The sequence below is a fragment of the Antechinus flavipes genome, chromosome 5 (assembly GCF_016432865.1).
Source record: "Antechinus flavipes isolate AdamAnt ecotype Samford, QLD, Australia chromosome 5, AdamAnt_v2, whole genome shotgun sequence".
NCBI classification, from domain to species: Eukaryota; Metazoa; Chordata; class Mammalia; order Dasyuromorphia; family Dasyuridae; genus Antechinus; species Antechinus flavipes.
The window spans coordinates 200,762,799-200,781,835 of NC_067402.1; the positions used below are offsets into that span (position 1 = coordinate 200,762,799).

General features: G+C 34.5%; 1 protein-coding gene across 2 annotated transcripts in view; it reads left to right on the forward strand.

Moving 5' to 3' along the window:
* TASOR2 (transcription activation suppressor family member 2) overlaps positions 1-19,037 on the forward strand; it is a 114,237-nt gene that overhangs the window by 88,822 nt on the left and 6,378 nt on the right. For both annotated transcript variants that reach the window (XM_051961853.1, XM_051961851.1), the window contains exon 19: positions 1,085-1,210. In XM_051961853.1, coding sequence (XP_051817813.1) covers positions 1,085-1,210 — 126 coding nt within the window. The remainder of the gene's footprint in view (positions 1-1,084; positions 1,211-19,037) is intronic.

The window sequence follows — 19,037 nt, forward strand, 5'->3', positions numbered from 1 at the left end:
GCCCTGGGTGAAGGGGATAATCGTCCTCAGCTGCTGCTTCTGGCCTGCAGGCCATAGTTTGAGGACCCCTGATAGATTATCCTGTTTCATGTTTTTCTCTTTCTCTGTGATTATGTTAATGTTTTGCAGTTCATCCATTGTAGAAGAGAAGATCTGTCTAGTTCAGTGAAGGACTACCATTTTTTCTCCCCAGTAGTTTTGGTTTTGCATTTTAGGGATATCACTGTGGCAATTGAGTGGAATTGGACCAGAATAGGAAACTCATAATGCAAAAAAAAGACTATCAGTCAAGTAGAAGAGTTAATAACCTTGATTCATTCATTAGATATTCTCATGTGGATATTTGTTTTCCATCTTTAGTTGTAAGAGTTCTATCTGCTTGTTTAGAAATTTATTTTCATTTTTTTAAGAGAAAAAATACTATAGATTTGATTTAATTTCTTAGTTCCTCTTTTATTGCAGGCTGTTAAAAACTAGTCATCCATGTCCATCTTGTTGTGTCTTTCATTACTTTACTCTAGTATTTTACATGAATTTTGCAGGCCTCTCAGGGAAAGGTCTGTGCTTAGAATAACAGTAGTTATTCTTTACAGGAATAATGTAGATTGGGTATGACATCATAAGATAAGAAACATACTTTCTTTTTTCTTTAAATTTCAGGAATTCTGAAAGTACCTATAGGCACCAGATATCTTAAAATAGATGAGTAGTATTTGGTTTATTATAACTAAAGATTGGCAAGTTATTTAACTGAATATATTATGAAGGCAATAATGAAAATTTTTGAACGAAAAGTCTTCCAAGATAACTACTTTGAAAGGGGACAGTATACATTTGATTATAAAATTTTTCATTGTTCTTTTTAAAAAAAACTTAATATTTTATAGTCATGCCTTTGTCAGAAAGGTACTAAATCAAAGGTTACTTTTATATAATATCATCACATAATTGATAGTAAAAAGTAAAAGCTATTTATATTTCTTTGCTAGAACATAATTTGACAAGTTTTGTAAACCATTGTATTTGTATTATTTTTAATGAAATATGTTATTTTTGCTAACATGGCTATTTTCCTGTGTTTCAGAGTTTACTGAGGAAAGAGGGTCACAAAGAAATTGAACCTCAGCATTTCTGTCAGGCATTGCACAGGGAGACTGACACACTAATAGTCATCATTAAAAATGAGGACATAGCAACACATGTGCATCAAGTAGGTTAAAAAAAAATTCTTACAGAATATTGATTTCAAATAATTTGAGTTGGTTTCACAATAATCAGGATGTTGGCCACTTTATTTGGAGAATTCTGCATATTTCATATATTTAAGACTGAAATAGAATGCTGATAGAGACAAATCATTATGGTATAAAAAGACAACAATCTTGTTAGACTTTGCTTTAGACATTTCATATCTGTTAGAGAATTGTAACCTGTAATAGAATTGTGAAATTACAGAATTGCAGCATTGGAAGGGGACCTCAGAGGCTAGGCTATCTGAACAAGAATTCCTTTGCTTTATCATACTCAATATGTGATCATCTAGCCTGTTGCTTAAAGGCTTCCATTGAAAAGCACAATCCCCTGAAACAGTCCCTTACAGTTTTGGATAGCTTTGTTATTTGAAAGTTTGTCTTTAAATTAAGGCTAAATTTTTCTTTGTGCATCTTCTACCTATTGGAGATAACCAAAATATGTCTTCATTTCTTCTATGTAATAAACCTTATAAGAATTTAAACAGAGCTCTCAGTTTTACTAAGTTTTAGTTCCTTCAAGACAAAAAACACCAATTCCCTCAGGCGGTTATAGGATGGCATAAATTGGAAGCAATTAGATATCAGGCTCACCCTTCTGTAGCTAATTTTCAACTTAATCAGTGTGTACTTCCTAGCACTCAGATCAGCATATAATTTTTCAGGTGTGATCTGAGGCAAAGTATAATGGGATTCTTATCTCCTCATTCCCTAATGATATGGATCTCTTAGCCTTCTATCTCAGTCTTAAATTTCCTATGTATACAGTTCTCTACATTTTTAAATTACAGTACTGGTTTTTCATTGTAATTTCTGTTTTCCAAAAGCTGGTCTAAAATTAGAGTGATTTAGCTTCACTAAAGTCTTGAACTAATCTTCATAACTACTAGGTCATTTTACTGAACTAAAAGCAAAATTCCTATAGTTTCTTATTCCATTTTTCATTAGCTTTCAGTTAGGTCTTGCCAAGGTGATAATATACATAGCTTGGTAATTCTGATCAAAGTTCCAGTGGCTCTCTTGAAAAAAGTGTCATCTCTCTGCCAAACAAAATGCTTAACTTAAATTGACTCTGCAGGTTTTTGTGAAACCAAGTTTTAAGTCTTTACATTTATGTTTATCTTTGTTAAAGTGAATTTGATAGTCAATTGTTATAGTTCGTCAAGCTCTCTTTGGGATTCTAATTCTGTCATCCAATATTATTTATTTGTGTTGGTTTTGAATAATACAAATTATTTTAAGAATGCCACCCATGCCTTTTATCACTGATAAAAATGTTTAAAAATATAGAACCAGACACACATCCCTAGGACATTCTACTAGAGACCTATTTCCATATTGACATCATATGATTAGTGACTGTTCTTTAGTTAGAGTCATCAAAACTCCTGGGTTATAATCCAGTTTTTATTCAGCTCTAGTTTTTTCATCAGGAATACTTGGAAGACTTCTATATCATTAGATGTCCATTTTATTCCTGGCTATAAGTTTATATCTTTTTGCCTTCTGAAATATTTTCCAAGCACATTGCTGCTTTATTTTTTCCACATATATGTAAATATAGTTTTCAACGTTCATTTTTGTAAGTCTTTGTATTCCAAATTTTTTTCTCTCCCTCCTTTAACTTCTCTCTCCCTATGACAGCAATCAATCTGATATAGATTAAATATGTGCGATCCTTTTAAACATTTCCATATTTGTCATGTTGTGCAAGAAAAATCAGAACAAAAGGAGGGGAAAAACATAAGAAAGAAAAAGCAAACAAACCAAAAAAATTTTAAAAAGCGAAAATACTATACTTCAATGCATATTCAATCTTTGTAGTTTTTTTCCTAGATGCAGGTGGCATTTTCTAATCCAAGTTTATTGGAATTGCCTTCAGTCACTGCATTGTTGAAAAGAGCCAAGTCCATCATAGTTGATCATCACATAATATTGATGTTAATGTGTACTATGTATGTTTGGTTCTGCTCACTTCACTCAGCTTTAGTTCATGTAAGTCTTTCCAGGCTTTTTTGAAGTGAGCCTTCTCATCATTTTATAAAAAAATATTCCATCATATTCATATACCATAACTTATTCAGCCATTCTCCAATTGATGGGCATCTATTCACTCTCCAGTTCCTTTTGGGCATCTAGTCACTCTCCAGTCCCTTACCACTACAAAAAGGACTGCCACAAGCATTTTTGCACACGTGGGTCCCTTTTCCTCCTTAAAGATCTCTTGGGATACAGGCCCAGTAGAGACACTGCTGAGTCAAAGGGCATATGCACAGTTTTTAGCCTTTGGGCATAATTCTAAATTACTCTCCAGAATGGCTAGATCATTTCATAACTCCACCAACAATGTGTTAGTATCCCAGCTTTCCTACATCCCCCCAACATTCATCATTTATCTTTTTCTGTCATCTTAATCAATCTGAGAGGTGTGAGGTGCCTCAGAGTTGTCTTAATTTGCATTTCTCAATAAATGGTGATTTGAACATTTTTTCATATAACTATAAATGGCTTCAATTTCATCATCTGAAAATTGTTCATATCCTTTGACCATTTATCAGTTGGGAAAAAATTGTAGTCTTATAAATTTGAAAAAAGGAAGTAATCTCTTTGCTAATATTTTATTGAAGATTTTTTGCATTAATATTCATTAGAGAAATTGCTCCATAATTTCTGTATCTATTTTGATCCTTCCTGGATTGGAACACCATATCTGTGTCATAAAGGAAATTTGGTAGGATTTCTTCTTCCCCTATTTTTCAAAATAATGTGTGTGTGTGTGTGTGTGTGTGTGTGTGTGTGTGTGTGTATACACTAGAATAGGAAAAAGAAACAGAAAAACAAAACAAAATAGAACATTGTCATGTGCCCAGCAGGAACATCAGGGAGGATTCAAAATATATAACAATAAATTTACACTTCAAGAAAGGATATATATGATAGTAGAAGAAATTATTCACAATTGTCCCTCTTTTCTTTGTTTACTTATAGATTTGTTTTTTTTTTTCTTTGCTATGTACTTTAAATTTTTTTTCTTTTTTTTCCCCCTTTCATCCCCCAAGCAGGCTATAGTTAGGTAGACACACACACACACACACACACACACACACACACACACACACACATACACACATATACATTCACACCCACCCACAAACCCATATATATATATATCTATATTTACACACATATATAGAGCAATATGCATATATATTTACATAGGCTCAGATATATATATGTGTGTGTGTGTGTGTGTATATACATACATATGTAAACATTCATCTAAAACAATATTAATATGACTGGCATATAATGCAGATTTCTTTCGACTAAATCTTCAAGTTTGACATTGTGTAAGATCATTTTTTTCCTGATAAATTCTATTCCTGATCCTTATTATAGTGTTTGTGTATATTTCTTCTTACCCAATCCTGCTGCCTTTTTGCATTAATTCAACTTCTTAACTTGCCTTACTATTATTTAATCTCCTTCCCTTCCTTTCCCCCCCCTGCCCCATCCATGGATCCCTCTCTTGTCTTCTTTCCTTACCCTTTGCTTCCTCTCTGCCCATTCCTTCCTTATTTCTTTAGAGATTTTGGAATGCTGTATCCTTCATGGTATATATATGTAGCGTTGCCTATTTATTCCTGATATGATTAAGTTTTCAGAACTGCAAGCCCTTTTCTCCTCTCTGTCTCTGTGTCTATCTTTCTCTGGACCTTATTTATATAACATAATTGCTGTTTTTTTACCTTTTCCTAGATAGTTTTGATTTTTCAAGTAAGATCATACTCAGCTCTGCTCCATTCTTTCTTTTGATCTACCCAATTGCTGATATCAGTCTTACACATATGGTATACATTTCCAAAAAACATTAAACAATTTGTCACTATTACGTTCCTTGAAATTAATTTTTGATATTGGCTCTTATATGTCAAATTTTCTATTGAATTCAGATTTGGGTGAAAGAAAGTCCAGGAAATCTGCAAATTCATTAAATGTCCTTTTTTTTTTTTTCCATTCAATGTTCTATAGATAATTTTGTTGGATATGTTGTTTTTGGCCATAGGTCAAAGTTCCATTTGATTGCCAGCATATGTGATTCCAGGACCTGTGGTCTTTTATTGTGGCTGTTGCTAAGTCCTGTACAATTTTAAGTGTAGCTTCAGCATATTTGAATTGTATTTTTTTTCCTTGTTTTTTGCAAAATTTTCTCTTTGATATAGGGTTTTGAAATTAGGCAGTAATATTCCTATGTGATTTCCACAAAGGATCTCTTTAAGATAATGATCAGTGGATCTTTTTGTGTTTTTACTTTCCCCTCATGTTCTATCACTCCAGGATACTTTTGTTGGATTATTTCTTGTATTATGTCAAGTTCTTTTTTTTTTTTTTTTTGGTCACAGCTTTCAGATAGTCCAATTCTTACATTTTCTCTTCTTGATCTATACTCTAGATCTGTTGGGGTTTTTATTTTATAAGATATTCACATCCTGTTCTTTTTTTTATTCTTTATAGTGTTTTCTTATTTCTTGGTCTCACTGGTTTCCCCTTGCTTGATTTTAATTTTCAAAGTTATTTTCATCTTTATGTGTTTTTATATATTATATCTCCTTTTCTAGTTGGTTAAGTTTTTTCATAGTCCTCTTCTTTTTCTTGGATGTTTTTTGTTTTTGTTTTTTTCTCAATGTCTCATTTGGTTTTTAATTTTTTTTTGAGTTCTATAAATTCTCTCTGGGTAGGGAGGGGGAAAAAAAAACTTTCTTCAGTGTCCTATGAAAATGAATCCCAGGCTTCCTTATTCCCATAGTAAGTTTCTATAATCAAATTCTTTGCCTGTGCATTTTTTTTTTAAATGAGAAGTATCAGTATAAACCGTGTGCTGAGGGAATGATGTCTCTAGCCTCAATTAAACTCTCCCTTCTGACCTAGAACCCGAAACCAAAAAGCAAAGTGTGCATCACCACCCCCAAGCAAGTGCCCATATCCAGCAGCATCCTTGCCCTATTGCTTCTGCACTTACTGCGTATACTGGCTTCTTATTACCCAAGGTCATGTATTTGTAACACAGCTGGGCTTGGTGTTCTTCATCAGCCAAGATTCCTTCAGTTTTCTTAGACTCATATCCCCAACTCCACACACAATCCAGAAGGTGAAAGTTTCTGTGATTCCTGCTGAGACTCTAGCCAAACTCAGCTAGCCTCAAAGTTCCTCACTTTCTGTTTCTGTGGATTTAGACCAGAGGTGTTTATACTTCATACTGGTTAATCCCTGGCCTGGGGTCTTTCTAAAGATCTTCTTGGGTTATCCCAACAGAACTCTTGTTCTGCCCCCAAGTTGTCTTGATTTTTCTCCAGTCTGTGTTTGCTATGCTGAACCAATTTGTTCTGTTTGTGAGGGAAATCTGAAGAACTTGAAATTTACTTATGACATCATCTTCCCAGAATCCTCCCATAACTTCTTCTAAAATGGGATTATTTATATATTTTTCCTCTCCTTTTAATCTGGGCAATCTATATTTTTGTAAGCATTCATCCATTTTACTTAGATTATCAGATTTATTGGCATACAATTGGGCAAAAGAGCTTCTAATTAATGCTTTAATATCCTCTTCATTAGTGATAAGTTCACACTTTTCATTTTTGATACTGGTATTTTGCTTTTCTTTGCTTTTTCTAATCAAATTGACCAAAGGTTTATTTATTTTGTTGGTTTTTCATAAAACAAACAATTTTATTTGCTAGTTCAATAGTTTTCTTACTTTCATTTTTGTTAATCACTCCTTTGATTTTCAGAATTTCTACCTTTGTATTTAATTGGGATTTTAAAATTTGTTCCTTTTTTTAGATGCAAGTTGTGGTTCATTGATGTCTTCTTTCTCTGTTTTAGCCAAGTATAAGCATCTAGATCTAAGAAATTTCCCATAAGAACAACTTTTTGCTGCATCCCATAAGTTTTGATATGTTATCTCATTATTGTCCTTCTCTTGATGAATTTATAGATTGTTTCTATGATTTATTGTTTGACCCACTCATTCTTTTGTTTGGGGAGGGGGTAGTTTAGGGGGAAGAGCCAGCATGGCAGAGAGTAGTTAGGTCTTTGAGCTCTTCTTGGCGGATGAAGCTGCCGGGCGGGTTTTGGAGTGACAGAATCCACAGATGTTTGCAACGTAACAAGTTTACAGCAGAAGATTTTTTGGAAGAACTTTAGGAAAAGTCTGGCTCAGTCAGAGGTGAGGGAGAGGCGGCCTTAAGCACAGACACAGCACAGGGACCTAGGGCGGAGAGGCCTCCCTACTGGTGAATATTGCTCTTAGCCAAAATATAGCAATATTGGCTACAGAAGCTTCTACTTTAAAGTATCTGGTTCAGAAGCCATTGGATCAGCAGACTAGTTGTAAGACTTCTTAATGCAACTATAGAAAGCAAATAGTGAGTCCCTGAACCCCAGCCACTCCCACCCAGCACAGGAAGGAAGCCAGCAGTATCGTGGCTTCACACTGTAGAAGCAGCTTGGGATAGTCTCCTTTTTCCCCTAAAAGCAGACTTCAATCTTTTAAAACGAGCAAAAAGGCAAAAAGAGCTCTGCCCATAGAGAGCTCTTATGGAGATAGAGAAGAACACACCTCCATCCCGAGGACACTAAAGGGTAACATCTTCAGATGAAGCCTCAAAAGGTGATATGAGTTGGTCTTTAACTCAAAAGCTCTCTTGGAAGAATTCAAAAAATTGGCAAAATGGGAAAAGAGAACACCTCCCTAAAAAATAAAATTGGTGAAACGGGGTGGGGGAGGGGGAATCAAGTGAACAAAAAACTCATTTAAAAATTCAATTGTCCAACTGATACATTGTTGGTGGAAACGTGAACACATCCAACCATTCTGGAGAGCAATCTGGAATTATGCTCAAAAAGTTATCAAACTGTGCATACTCTTTGATCCAGCAGTGTTTCTACTGGGCTTATATCCCAAAGAGATACTAAAGAAGGGAAAGGGACCTGTATGTGCTAAAATGTTTGTGGCAGCCCTGTTTGTAGTGGCTAGAAGCTGGAAAATGAATGGATGCCCATCAATTGGAGAATAGTTGAGTAAATTGTGGTGTATGAACGTTATGGAATATTATTGTTCTCTAAGGAGTGACCAGCAGGATGAATACAGAGAGGACTGGCGAGACTTACATGAACTAATGCTAAGTGAAATGAGCAGAACCAGGAGATCATTATATATCTCAACAACGATACCGTTTGAGGATGTATTCTGATGGAAGTGGATCTCTTCGATAAAGAGAACTAATTCAGTTTCAATTGTATTCTGATGGAAGTGGATCTCTTTGATAAAGAGAGCCTTAATTGATCAAAGATGGACAGAAGCAGCTACACCCAAAGAAAGAACACTGGGAAATGAATATAAACTGCTTGCATTTTTGTTTTTCTTCTTTTATTTTTTATACCTTCTGAATTCAATTCTCCCTGTGCAACAAGAAAACTGTTCGGTTCTGCACTCGTATATTGTATCCAGGATATACTGTAACCTATTCAACATGTAAAGGATTGCTTGCCATCTGGGGAAGGGGGTGGAGGGAGGGAGGGGAAAAATCGGAACAGAAGTGAATGCAAGGGATAATGTTGTAAAAAATTACCCTGGCATGAGTTCTATCAATAAAAAGTTATTTAAAAAAAAGAGAGAGAAAGAGAGAGAGAGAGAAATTCAATTGTCCAAATGCAAACGGAGGTAAAAAAGCTAATTGAAGAAAAAATTCATTAAAAACTAGAATTGAACAAATAAAAGTGAGTGACTCAACGAAACAGTAAGAATCAGTCAAACCCACCAACAAAATCCAAGAGCAAGAGATACAAAGAGAAATTCCATTCAAAATAACTGTTGATAGCATAAAATATTTGGGAATCTACCTACCAAAGGAAAGTCAGGAATTATATGAGCAAAATTACAAAAAAGTTTTCACACAAATAAAGTCAGACTTAAATAATTGGAAAAATATTAAGTGCTCTTGGATAGGCCGAGCGAATATAATAAAGATGACAATACTCCCTAAACTAATCTATTTATTTAGTGCTATACCAATCAGACTTCCAAGAAAATATTTTAATGATTTAGAAAAAAATAACAAAATTCATATGGAACAATAAAAAGTCGAGAATCTCAAGGGAATTAATGAAAAAAAAATCAAATGAAGGTGGTCTAGCTATACCTGATCTAAAATTATATTATAAAGCAGCAGTCACCAAAACCATTTGGTATTGGCTTAGAAATAGATTAGTTGATCAGTGGAAAAGGTTAGGTTCACAAGACAGAATAGTCAACTATAGCAATCTAGTGTTTGACAAACCCAAAGATTCTAACTTTTGGGATAAGATTTCATTATTTGATAAAAACTGCTGGGATAACTGGAAATTAGTATGGCAGAAATTAGGCAAGGACCCACACTTAACACCACATACCAAGATAAGATCAAAATGGGTCCATGACCTAGAAATAAAGAACGACATTATAAATAAATTAGAGGAACATAGGATAGTTTATCTCTCAGACTTGTGGAGGAGAAAGAAATTTTTGACCAAAGATGAACTAGAGACCATTACCGATCACAAAATAGAAAATTTTGATTATATCAAATTAAAAAGCCTTTGTACAAACAGAACGAATGCAAACAAGATTAGTAGGGAAGCAACAAACTGGGAAAACATCTTTACAATTAAAGGTTCTGATAAAGGCCTCATTTCCAAAATATATAGAGAACTGACTCAAATTTATAAAAAATCAAGCCATTCTCCAATTGATAAATGGTCAAAGGATATGAACAGACAATTTTCAGATGAAGAAATTGAAACTATTACCACTCACATGAAAGAGTGTTCCAAATCACTATTGATCAGAGAAATGCAAATTAAGACAACTCTGAGATATCACTACACACCTGTCAGATTGGCTAAGATGACAGGAAAAAATAATGATGAATGTTGGAGGGGATGCGGGAAAACGGGGACACTGATGCATTGTTGGTGGAGTTGTGAACGAATCCAGCCATTCTGGAGAGCAATCTGTAATTATGCCCAAAAAGTTATCAAACTGTGCATACCCTTTGATCCAGCAGTGTTTCTATTGGGCTTATACCCCAAAGAGATACTAAAGGAGGGAAAGGGACCTGTATGTGCCAAAATGTTTGTAGCAGCCTGTTTGTAGTGGCTAGAAACTGGAAAATGAATGGATGCCCATCAATTGGAGAATGGCTGGGTAAATTGTGGTATATGAATGTTATGGAATATTATTGCTCTGTAAGGAATGACCAGCAGGATGAATACAGAGAGGCTTGGAGAGACCTACATGGACTGATGCTAAGTGAGATGAGCAGAACCAGGAGATCATTATACACTTCGACAACGATATTGTATGAGGATGTATTCTGATGGAAGTGGATTTCTCTGACAAAGAGACTTAACTGAGTTTCATTGGATAAATGATGGACAGAAACAGCTACACCCAAAGAAGGAATACTGAGAAATGAATGTGAACTATTTGCATTTTTGATTTTCTTCCCGAGTTATTTTTACCTTCTGAATCCAATTCTCCCTGTGCAGCGGGAGAACTGTTCGGTTCTGCAAATATGTATTGTATCTAGGATATACTGCAACATATTTAACATATATAGGACTGCTTGCCATCTTGGGGGAGGGGGAGGAGGGAGGGAGGGGAAAAAACGAAACATAAGTGATTGCAAGGGATAATGTTGTGTAAAAATTATCCTGGCATGGATTCTGTCAATACAAAGTTATTATTAAATAAAATAAAATTTAAAAAAAAAAAAGAATCAGTCAAACAAAAACACCAAAGAATGAAAAAAATAAAAGAATGTAAATTACTTTATTGGAAAAACTGACCTGGAAAAATAGATCCAGGAGAGATTAAGAATTATTGGACCACAATGAAGAAAAGAGCATAGATGACATCTTTCAAGAAATCATCAAGGAAAACTGCTTTGATGTGCTAGAACCAGAGGGTAAAATAGCCATTGAAAGAATCCACTGATCACCTCCTGAGAGTCCAAAATGAAAATTCAAAGAAATATTATAACTAAGTTCCAGAATTAGCAGATCAGGGAGAAAATACTTCAAGCAGACAAAAAGAAACAATTCAAATAATGAGGAGCTACAGTTAGCATTACCCAGAATCTAGCAGCTTCTACTTTAAAGGATCTGAAGGTTCTAGAATATGGTATTCTAGAGGGCAAAGAAACTTGGACTGCAGCCAACAATCAACCAACTATCCAGCAAAATTAAGCATTATCTTTCAGGGGAAAAGATGGACATTGAATGAAATAGGGGAATTCGTTTATTTTTGATGAAAAGACCAGAGCTGAACAGAAAATTTTAATGTTCAAATACAGAATTCAAGAGAAGCATAAACAGGGAAAAAAAAAAAAACAAAGCACTTTTTTTTCCCCTAGTGTATAAATTATTTATTTATTTATCTTTATTTATTTATTTTTTTAATGATTTTTTATTGATAGAACACATGCCAGGGTAATTTTTTACAGCATTATCCCTTGCATTCATTTCTGTTCCGATTTTTCCCCTCCCTCCCTCTACCTCTTCCCCCAGATGGCAAGCAGTCCTTTACATGTTGAATGGGTTGCAGTATATCCTAGATACAATATATGTGTACAGAACCAAACAGTTTTCTTGTTGCACAGGGAGAGTTGAATTCAGAAGGTATAAATAACCCGGGAGGAAAAACATAAATGCAAGCAGTTTATATTCATTTCCAGTGTTCTTTCTCTGGGTGTAGCTGCTTCTGTCCATCTTTGATCAATTAAGGCTCTCTTTATCAAAGAGATCCACTTCCATCAGAATACATCCTCAAACAGTATCATTGTTGAGGTATATAATGATCTCCTGGTTCTGCTCATTTCACTCAGCATCAGTTCATGTAAGTCTCGCCAGTCTTCTCTGTATTCATCCTGCTGGTCGTTCCTTACAGAACAATAATATTCCATAACGTTCATATACCACAATTTACTCAACCATTCTCCAATTGATGGACATCCTTTCATTTTCCAGCTTCTAGCCACTACAAACAGGGCTGCCACAAACATTTTAGCACATACAGGTCCCTTTCCTTTAGTATCTCTTTGGGGTATAAGCCCAGTAGAAACACTGCTGGATCAAAGGGTATGCACAGCTTGATAACTTTTTGAGCATAGTTCCAAATTGACAAAGCACTTTTTTTTTAAACTTAATAAGTTTATATATCTGTATAGATAGATGATAAGTTGATGTGTTTAGGGCATAAAAATCTCACGAGTTGATAACTATAAAAAAGAAACTAAAGATGGAAAACAGATTGTACTGGGGGAAAAGGGGAATATAATGGAGTAAATTATATTACATGAAGAATCAAAAAAGACCTATTATATTTGAGGGAAAGAAGGGAGGAGAAATGAGCATAGTGTGAATCTTAATGTCATCGAATTTGGCTCAAAAAGAATATATTATTTAGTTTGAATTGGTTTTTTGCCTATTTTTCTAAGGATCTTTATTAAATGCAATTTTTATTTCATCATCATCTGAAAAAGATGCATTTACTATTTCTGCCTTTCTGCATTTGATTGAGATTTTTATGTATGACTAATACATAGTCAATGTTTGTATAGATGCCATCTACCACTGAAAAACAGAAACATTCTATTCTTGTTCACGTTTTTCTTAAGGGTATATCTTGCTTAACTTTTCTAAAACTCTGTTCATCTCCTTTTTTTTCTTATTTATTTTATGGTTAGATTTATCTAAGAGAAATTCCCCTTCTTGTATTGTTTTGCTGTTTATTTCTTCTTGTAACTCACTTTAATTTCTCCTTTAAGAATTTGAATGCTGATTTAATACTGATATTACTTCAATATGTATGGTACCATTTCACAAAATGTCATTTCCTTATTCTCTTTTAATTAGATCTATTTTTGCTTTTTCTTGATCTGAGACCAGGATTGCTAATCCCTACTTTTCTTTACTTCAGCTGAAGTATAATAGATTCTGCTGCAGCCTTTTACCTTTGTTCTGTATGTGTCATTCTGCATCAGATGTGTTTCTTTTAAACAACATATTGTAGGAGTCTGATTTACAATCCACTCTATTTACTATCAGCTTCCATTTTTTTGTGAGTTCATCCCATTCACATTCACAGTTAATTAAGATTACTAATGATTTCCTGCCATCCTCTTTTTTTTCCCTCTATACTTTTCTCTCTCCGTTCACCCTGTCCTTCACCAGTGTTTTGCTTCTGACCCCCACTTACTTCAATTTGTCCTCCTTTCTATTAGCCCCCCCCTCCCTTTTCCCCTTCTACTTAACCTATAGAATGAGATGTATTTCTATACCCAAACTAAGTATGCATGTTATTCCCGTTTGAGTTAAATCCAGTGAAATTATAATTTAAATAATGAATATCCTCTTCCCTTTTTTCCCTCCAATGTAATAGATCTTTTGTGCCTTGTCCCCTTTCCTCTTCTCCCAGTATAATCTTTTTCCACCCCAATTTCTTTTTTTATATCATCACAATAGTCAACTTATACCTACATTCTTTGTCTATATATATTCCTCCTAACTGCCCTGACAAAAATGCAGTTTTCAAGAGTTACAAGTATCATCTTCCCTTGTAAAGAGTGTAAATATTTTAACCTTCAAAAAAATTCCTTTTTTTTCCTTTTCTCTTTACTTTTTCTTTTTTAAGTTTGTACTTGAAACTTAAATTTTCTGTATTCCTTGGTCTTTTCATCAGAAATGATTGACATAATGATCTAGAAAAAATAATAACAAAATTCATATAGAAGAATAAAAAGTCAAGAATCGCAAGGGAATTAATTTTTTAAAAATCAAATGAAGGTGGCCTAGCTGTACCTGATCTAAAATTATATTATAAAGCAGCAGCCCCCAAAATCATTTGGTATTGGCTGAGAAATAGATTAGTTGATCAGTGGAATAGGTTAGGTTCACAAGACAGAATAGTCAACTATAGCAATCTAGTGTTTGACAAACCCAAAGATACTAACTTTTGGGATAAGAATTCATTATTTGATAAAAACTGCTGGGATAACTGGAAATTAGTATGGCAGAAATTAGACATGGATCCACACTTAACACCGTATACCAAGATAAGATCAAAATGGGTCCATGATCTAGGCATAAAGAACGAGATTATAAATAAATTAGAGGAACATAGGATAGTTTATCTCTCAGACTTGTGGAGGAGGAAGGAATTTGTTACCAAAGATGAACTAGAGACTATTAGTGATCCCAAAATAGAAAATTTTGATTATATCAAATTAAAAAGCCTTTGTACAAACAAAACTAATGCAAACAATATTAGAAGGGAAGCAACAAACTGGGAAAACATCTTCACAGTTAAAGGTTCTGATAAAGGCCTCATTTCCAAAATAGAGAATTGACTCAAATTTATAAGAAATCAAGCCATTCTCCAATTGATAAATGGTCAAAGGATATGAACAGACAATTTTCAGATGATGAAATTGAAACTATTACCACTCATATGAGTGTTCCAAATTACTATTGATCAGAGAAATGCAAATTAAGACAACTCTGAGATACCACTACACACCTGTCAGATTGACTAAGATGACAGGAAAAAATAATGATGAATGTTGGAGGGGATGCGGGAAAACTGGGATACTGATGCATTGTTGGTGGAGTTGTGAACAAATCCAACCATTCTGGAGAGCAATCTGGAATTATGCCCAAAAAGTTATCAAACTGTGATCCTTTGATCCAGCAGTGTTACTTCTGGGCTTATATCCCAAAGAAATATTAAAGAAGGGAAAGGGACCAGTGTGTGCTAAAATGTTTGTGGCAGCCCTGTTTGTAGTGGCTAGAAACTGGAAATTGAATGGATGCCCATCAATTGGAGAATAGCTGGGTAAATTGTGGTATATGAATGTTATGGAATATTATTGTTCTGTAAGAAATGACCAGCAGAATGAATATGGAAAGGCTTGGAGAGACTTACATGAACTGATGCTAAGTGAAATGAGCAGAACCAGGAGATCGTTATACACTTCAACAATGGTACTGTATGAGGATGTATTCTGATGGAAGTGGATTTCTTTGACAAAGAGATTAACAGTTTCAATTGATAAATAATGGACAGAAGCAGCTACACCCAAAGAAAGAATACTGAATGTAAACTATTTGCGTTTTTGTTTTTCTTCCCGGGTTATTTTTACCTTCTGAATCCAATTCTCCCTGTGCAACAAGAAAACTGTTCGGTTCTGCAAACATATATTGTATCTAGGATATATTGCAACATATTTAACATATATAGGACTGCTTGCCATCTAGGGGAGGGGGTGGAGGGAGAGAGGGGAAAAATCAGAACAGAAGCGAGTGCAAGGGATAATGTTGTAAAAAAAAATTTATCCTGGCATGGGTTCTGTCAATAAAAGTTATTATAAAATTAAAAAAAAAAAAAGAAATGATTGACAATCCCCTATTTTATGAATGTCCATCTTTTCCCCTGAAAGATGCTTAATTTTGATGAGTAGTTGATTTTTGGTTGTAGTATGAGCTTGTTTGCTTCTGGAATATCATTTTCCAAGCCCTTTGATCCTTTATTGTAGGAGCTACCTAGGTGTCCTGAGTAATACTAATTGTGTCTCCTCAACATTTTTTTTCCCTTTCTGACTGGTTGTATTTTCTCTTTAATCTGATAATTCTGGAATTTATCTACAGTATTCCTTGGAGTTTTCATTTTAAGATTTCTTTCAGGAGGTCATCAGTGGATTCTTTCAATGATTATTTTACCCTCTGGTTTTAGGGTATTAGAGCAGGTTTTTCTTTTTTTCTCTCTCTCTCTCTCTTTTTTTTTTTTTTTTTTTTTGGTTGTTGTTTGTTGTTGATTTCTTAAAGAATGCTGTCCAGACTCTTTTTTTTTTTCCATCATAGCTTTCACGTAGTCCAGTAATTTTTAGATTGATTGTCTTGGGTCTGTTTTCCAGATTGATTCTTTTTCTTCTGAAGCATTGTACATTTTTTCCCCATTTGACTGATTTCTTGTCACATTAAGTCATTTACTTTCATTTGGCCAATTCTAAATTTTTGTGAATATTTTCTTCATTTAACTTTGTCACCTACTTTTTCATTTGACCATTTGAAAGTTGTTTTGTTCAGTATGGGGTGTTTTTTTTTCCATCTCACCAATTTTGTTTTTTTAATGAGTTGTTTTCTCAATTTCTGTGCTCCCTTCTTTAAGCTATTGGCTTTCCCCAAAAAACTCATAATTTTATTGTTTAACTTTCATTTTTCTCCCCCCCCCTTTTTTTCCCTCTCTTTTAAGATCCTTTTTGAATTCTTGGAGCTTGAGACCAATTCATATTTCCTTTGAGGCTTCACATGTAGCCATTTCGACATTGCTGTTCTCTTTGGAGTCTGTGTTCCTATCTTCACTGTCAGCTCATAGTAAAGGGCTCTTTTTTACTCAGTTTTAAGAATTGAGCTCTGTTCCTTGGGGCACAGGGCAAACTGTCCCAGAGTTTGTGATTTTATTTGCAGGGGTACTGCACACTCTCCCACTCTGCTGGGTTGGGTTGGCCTAGCCCCTATTGTTATGCAGGGGGTTAGGAGTTAACAATTTACCTTCTCTGACTGTGATGGAGTTCTCACTAATGATCCACTGGCCCTTTGAAGCAGGGCAAAGAAGCCAGTACTGCTGTACTTGGGCTAAAAGCCGCCTATTCCCCATGCCAGGCTGTGTTTCCCCCTACCTAATTCAGACAGACCTTAAGTCCTTCTCAGATATCTTAAGCTCCTAGGTATTTTATTTTTTCTTTTCTTACTGCTTGCATTGTTTTTCCTTTGACTTAGAAGCTCTGAACTCTGGTTTTTAGCAATCGTGTAGCCGGGCAGCTTAATTTTGAGTGAGCTCTTAAGAGTCAACCAATGGATTCTTTCCATTTTTATTTAAAACCTCTGGTTCTGAATGATCTGAGCAGTTGTCTTTTAAGATTTCTTGAAATTTCTTGTTGAGACTCTTTTTAAAAAATTTATTCTTGAGTTATCTCTTAATGGTTTATTTTTTCAGTCTTTTGACTTTAATATTTCTTATCACATGGAATAATTAACTTCTCTTTGATCTCTTCTGATTTTCAGGCAACTAGTTTCTTGATAAGATTTTTATACCTCTTGTTTTAGGCTGTTAACTATTTTTCATATCTTCTTTCTTTCCCCCAACTTTTTTTTCCAGTACTTTAATTTTGTTTTTAAATTTGGTTTTAAAATTTTTTCATCTTTTCCAGGATTTTTAGTGGCATTTGTGTCTGTGTACTTTTTTTTTCTTTTGATCTAATCATTTGCTTTCTGGAATTGAGCCTCTAATCTACTTCTTGAGTTTGGGCTTTCAGATCCAGTCTCTTGACACTTCTGGAGAGAATATATGAGTTGAAATCATGTCATCTTGGTTCTTTTCACTGCTATCCTGGGGGTAGAGTACTATGTTATTTTAGGTTTTCAAGGAAAGATAGATCAGCCTAGGGATCTGCAAGCTTTTTGGTGCTGTCAAGAGTTTTATGATTGAGAATAAAATCTAATCACTGCCTTCTTGATCTGGGTTCTGCAGATTCCTGACCTGAATCTGGACCTTGCAATTGCCCATAGTTGGATTTCCAATAGACTACTATTGGATTCCATTCTTGGCATGCTGCAGAGTTCTTCAGATAAGGAATAACAGAAGTAGAAGCTTCTCCTTGGTTTGGATTTCTCTTCAGGTTTCATACTGGAACTGAAATTTCACCCCACTGCTGGGGTCAAAGCTTCTTAGTTGCTGCTCACTGTTGAACTTGCTTGTTGTCTTTAGCTTAGCGTCTTCAACTGGCCTCACCCTGGACTGTCACCCTGAGTGCAGATTCTCTCAGTCCACTAGTTTTGTGAGAGAACTTCTTGGTGACTTATTCCTTTATTCTGTACAGGATTAGATCCCTCTGTGTTGATTTGGGACGCCTCCTTGCCTTGGTAAATATTAAAACCTTATCCTCTTTTAATTCCTAAGATACTCCATAGGCTGTTACTGGGTAGGTGCCTGTGTTCATAGACTAGCAATATATGAATTGAGTACACTTATTTTTCCAGACCTCACCAATTCAAGTCATCAAATTTGATGCACTTTCTATATACATACTTTATTTCTTCTATTTTTGCTTAATTTTTTTAGTTTGATGGGTGTGACGTACCTTGAAAATACCATAGTACATTGTGCTTTATTAAGCATATGGAATATATTAAAAAGTGATTGTGTATTCTTGTTTTTATTTTTTGGCCTTTTATCCATCATAAAGACTTAAAATACTTCAAGATGTCAAATGATGATGAGAAAGGATAGTGTTCTTGATAATATGGAAATATATTCCAACAGAGAATATATTTTCAAAACATGTTGGTAAGGCCTTATAGAATTTCCTTTTCTAGTGGATCTCTTTGCTAAGAAATACTCAGAAACATGGCTTGCCCTAGAATACACACTGGTTTCTTTTTCACCCGTTAGCAAAATTTCCATACTTCTTTCATAATTCTTACACGTAAGCCTTTACTAAAGCATCAGAAAAACCAAAGTTTACAAAATTCTTGCTTATCTAAAATATATGATAAATGCATTTGTATCTTTTTAAATGGGTATTTGCTGTCTCATATTCCATATTTCAGGGATGTGGCTTGCTTAACACAAATGGGGTACATTCTACAAGTGGTCTCCCATAAGCCTACTATAACATGAAATCTATA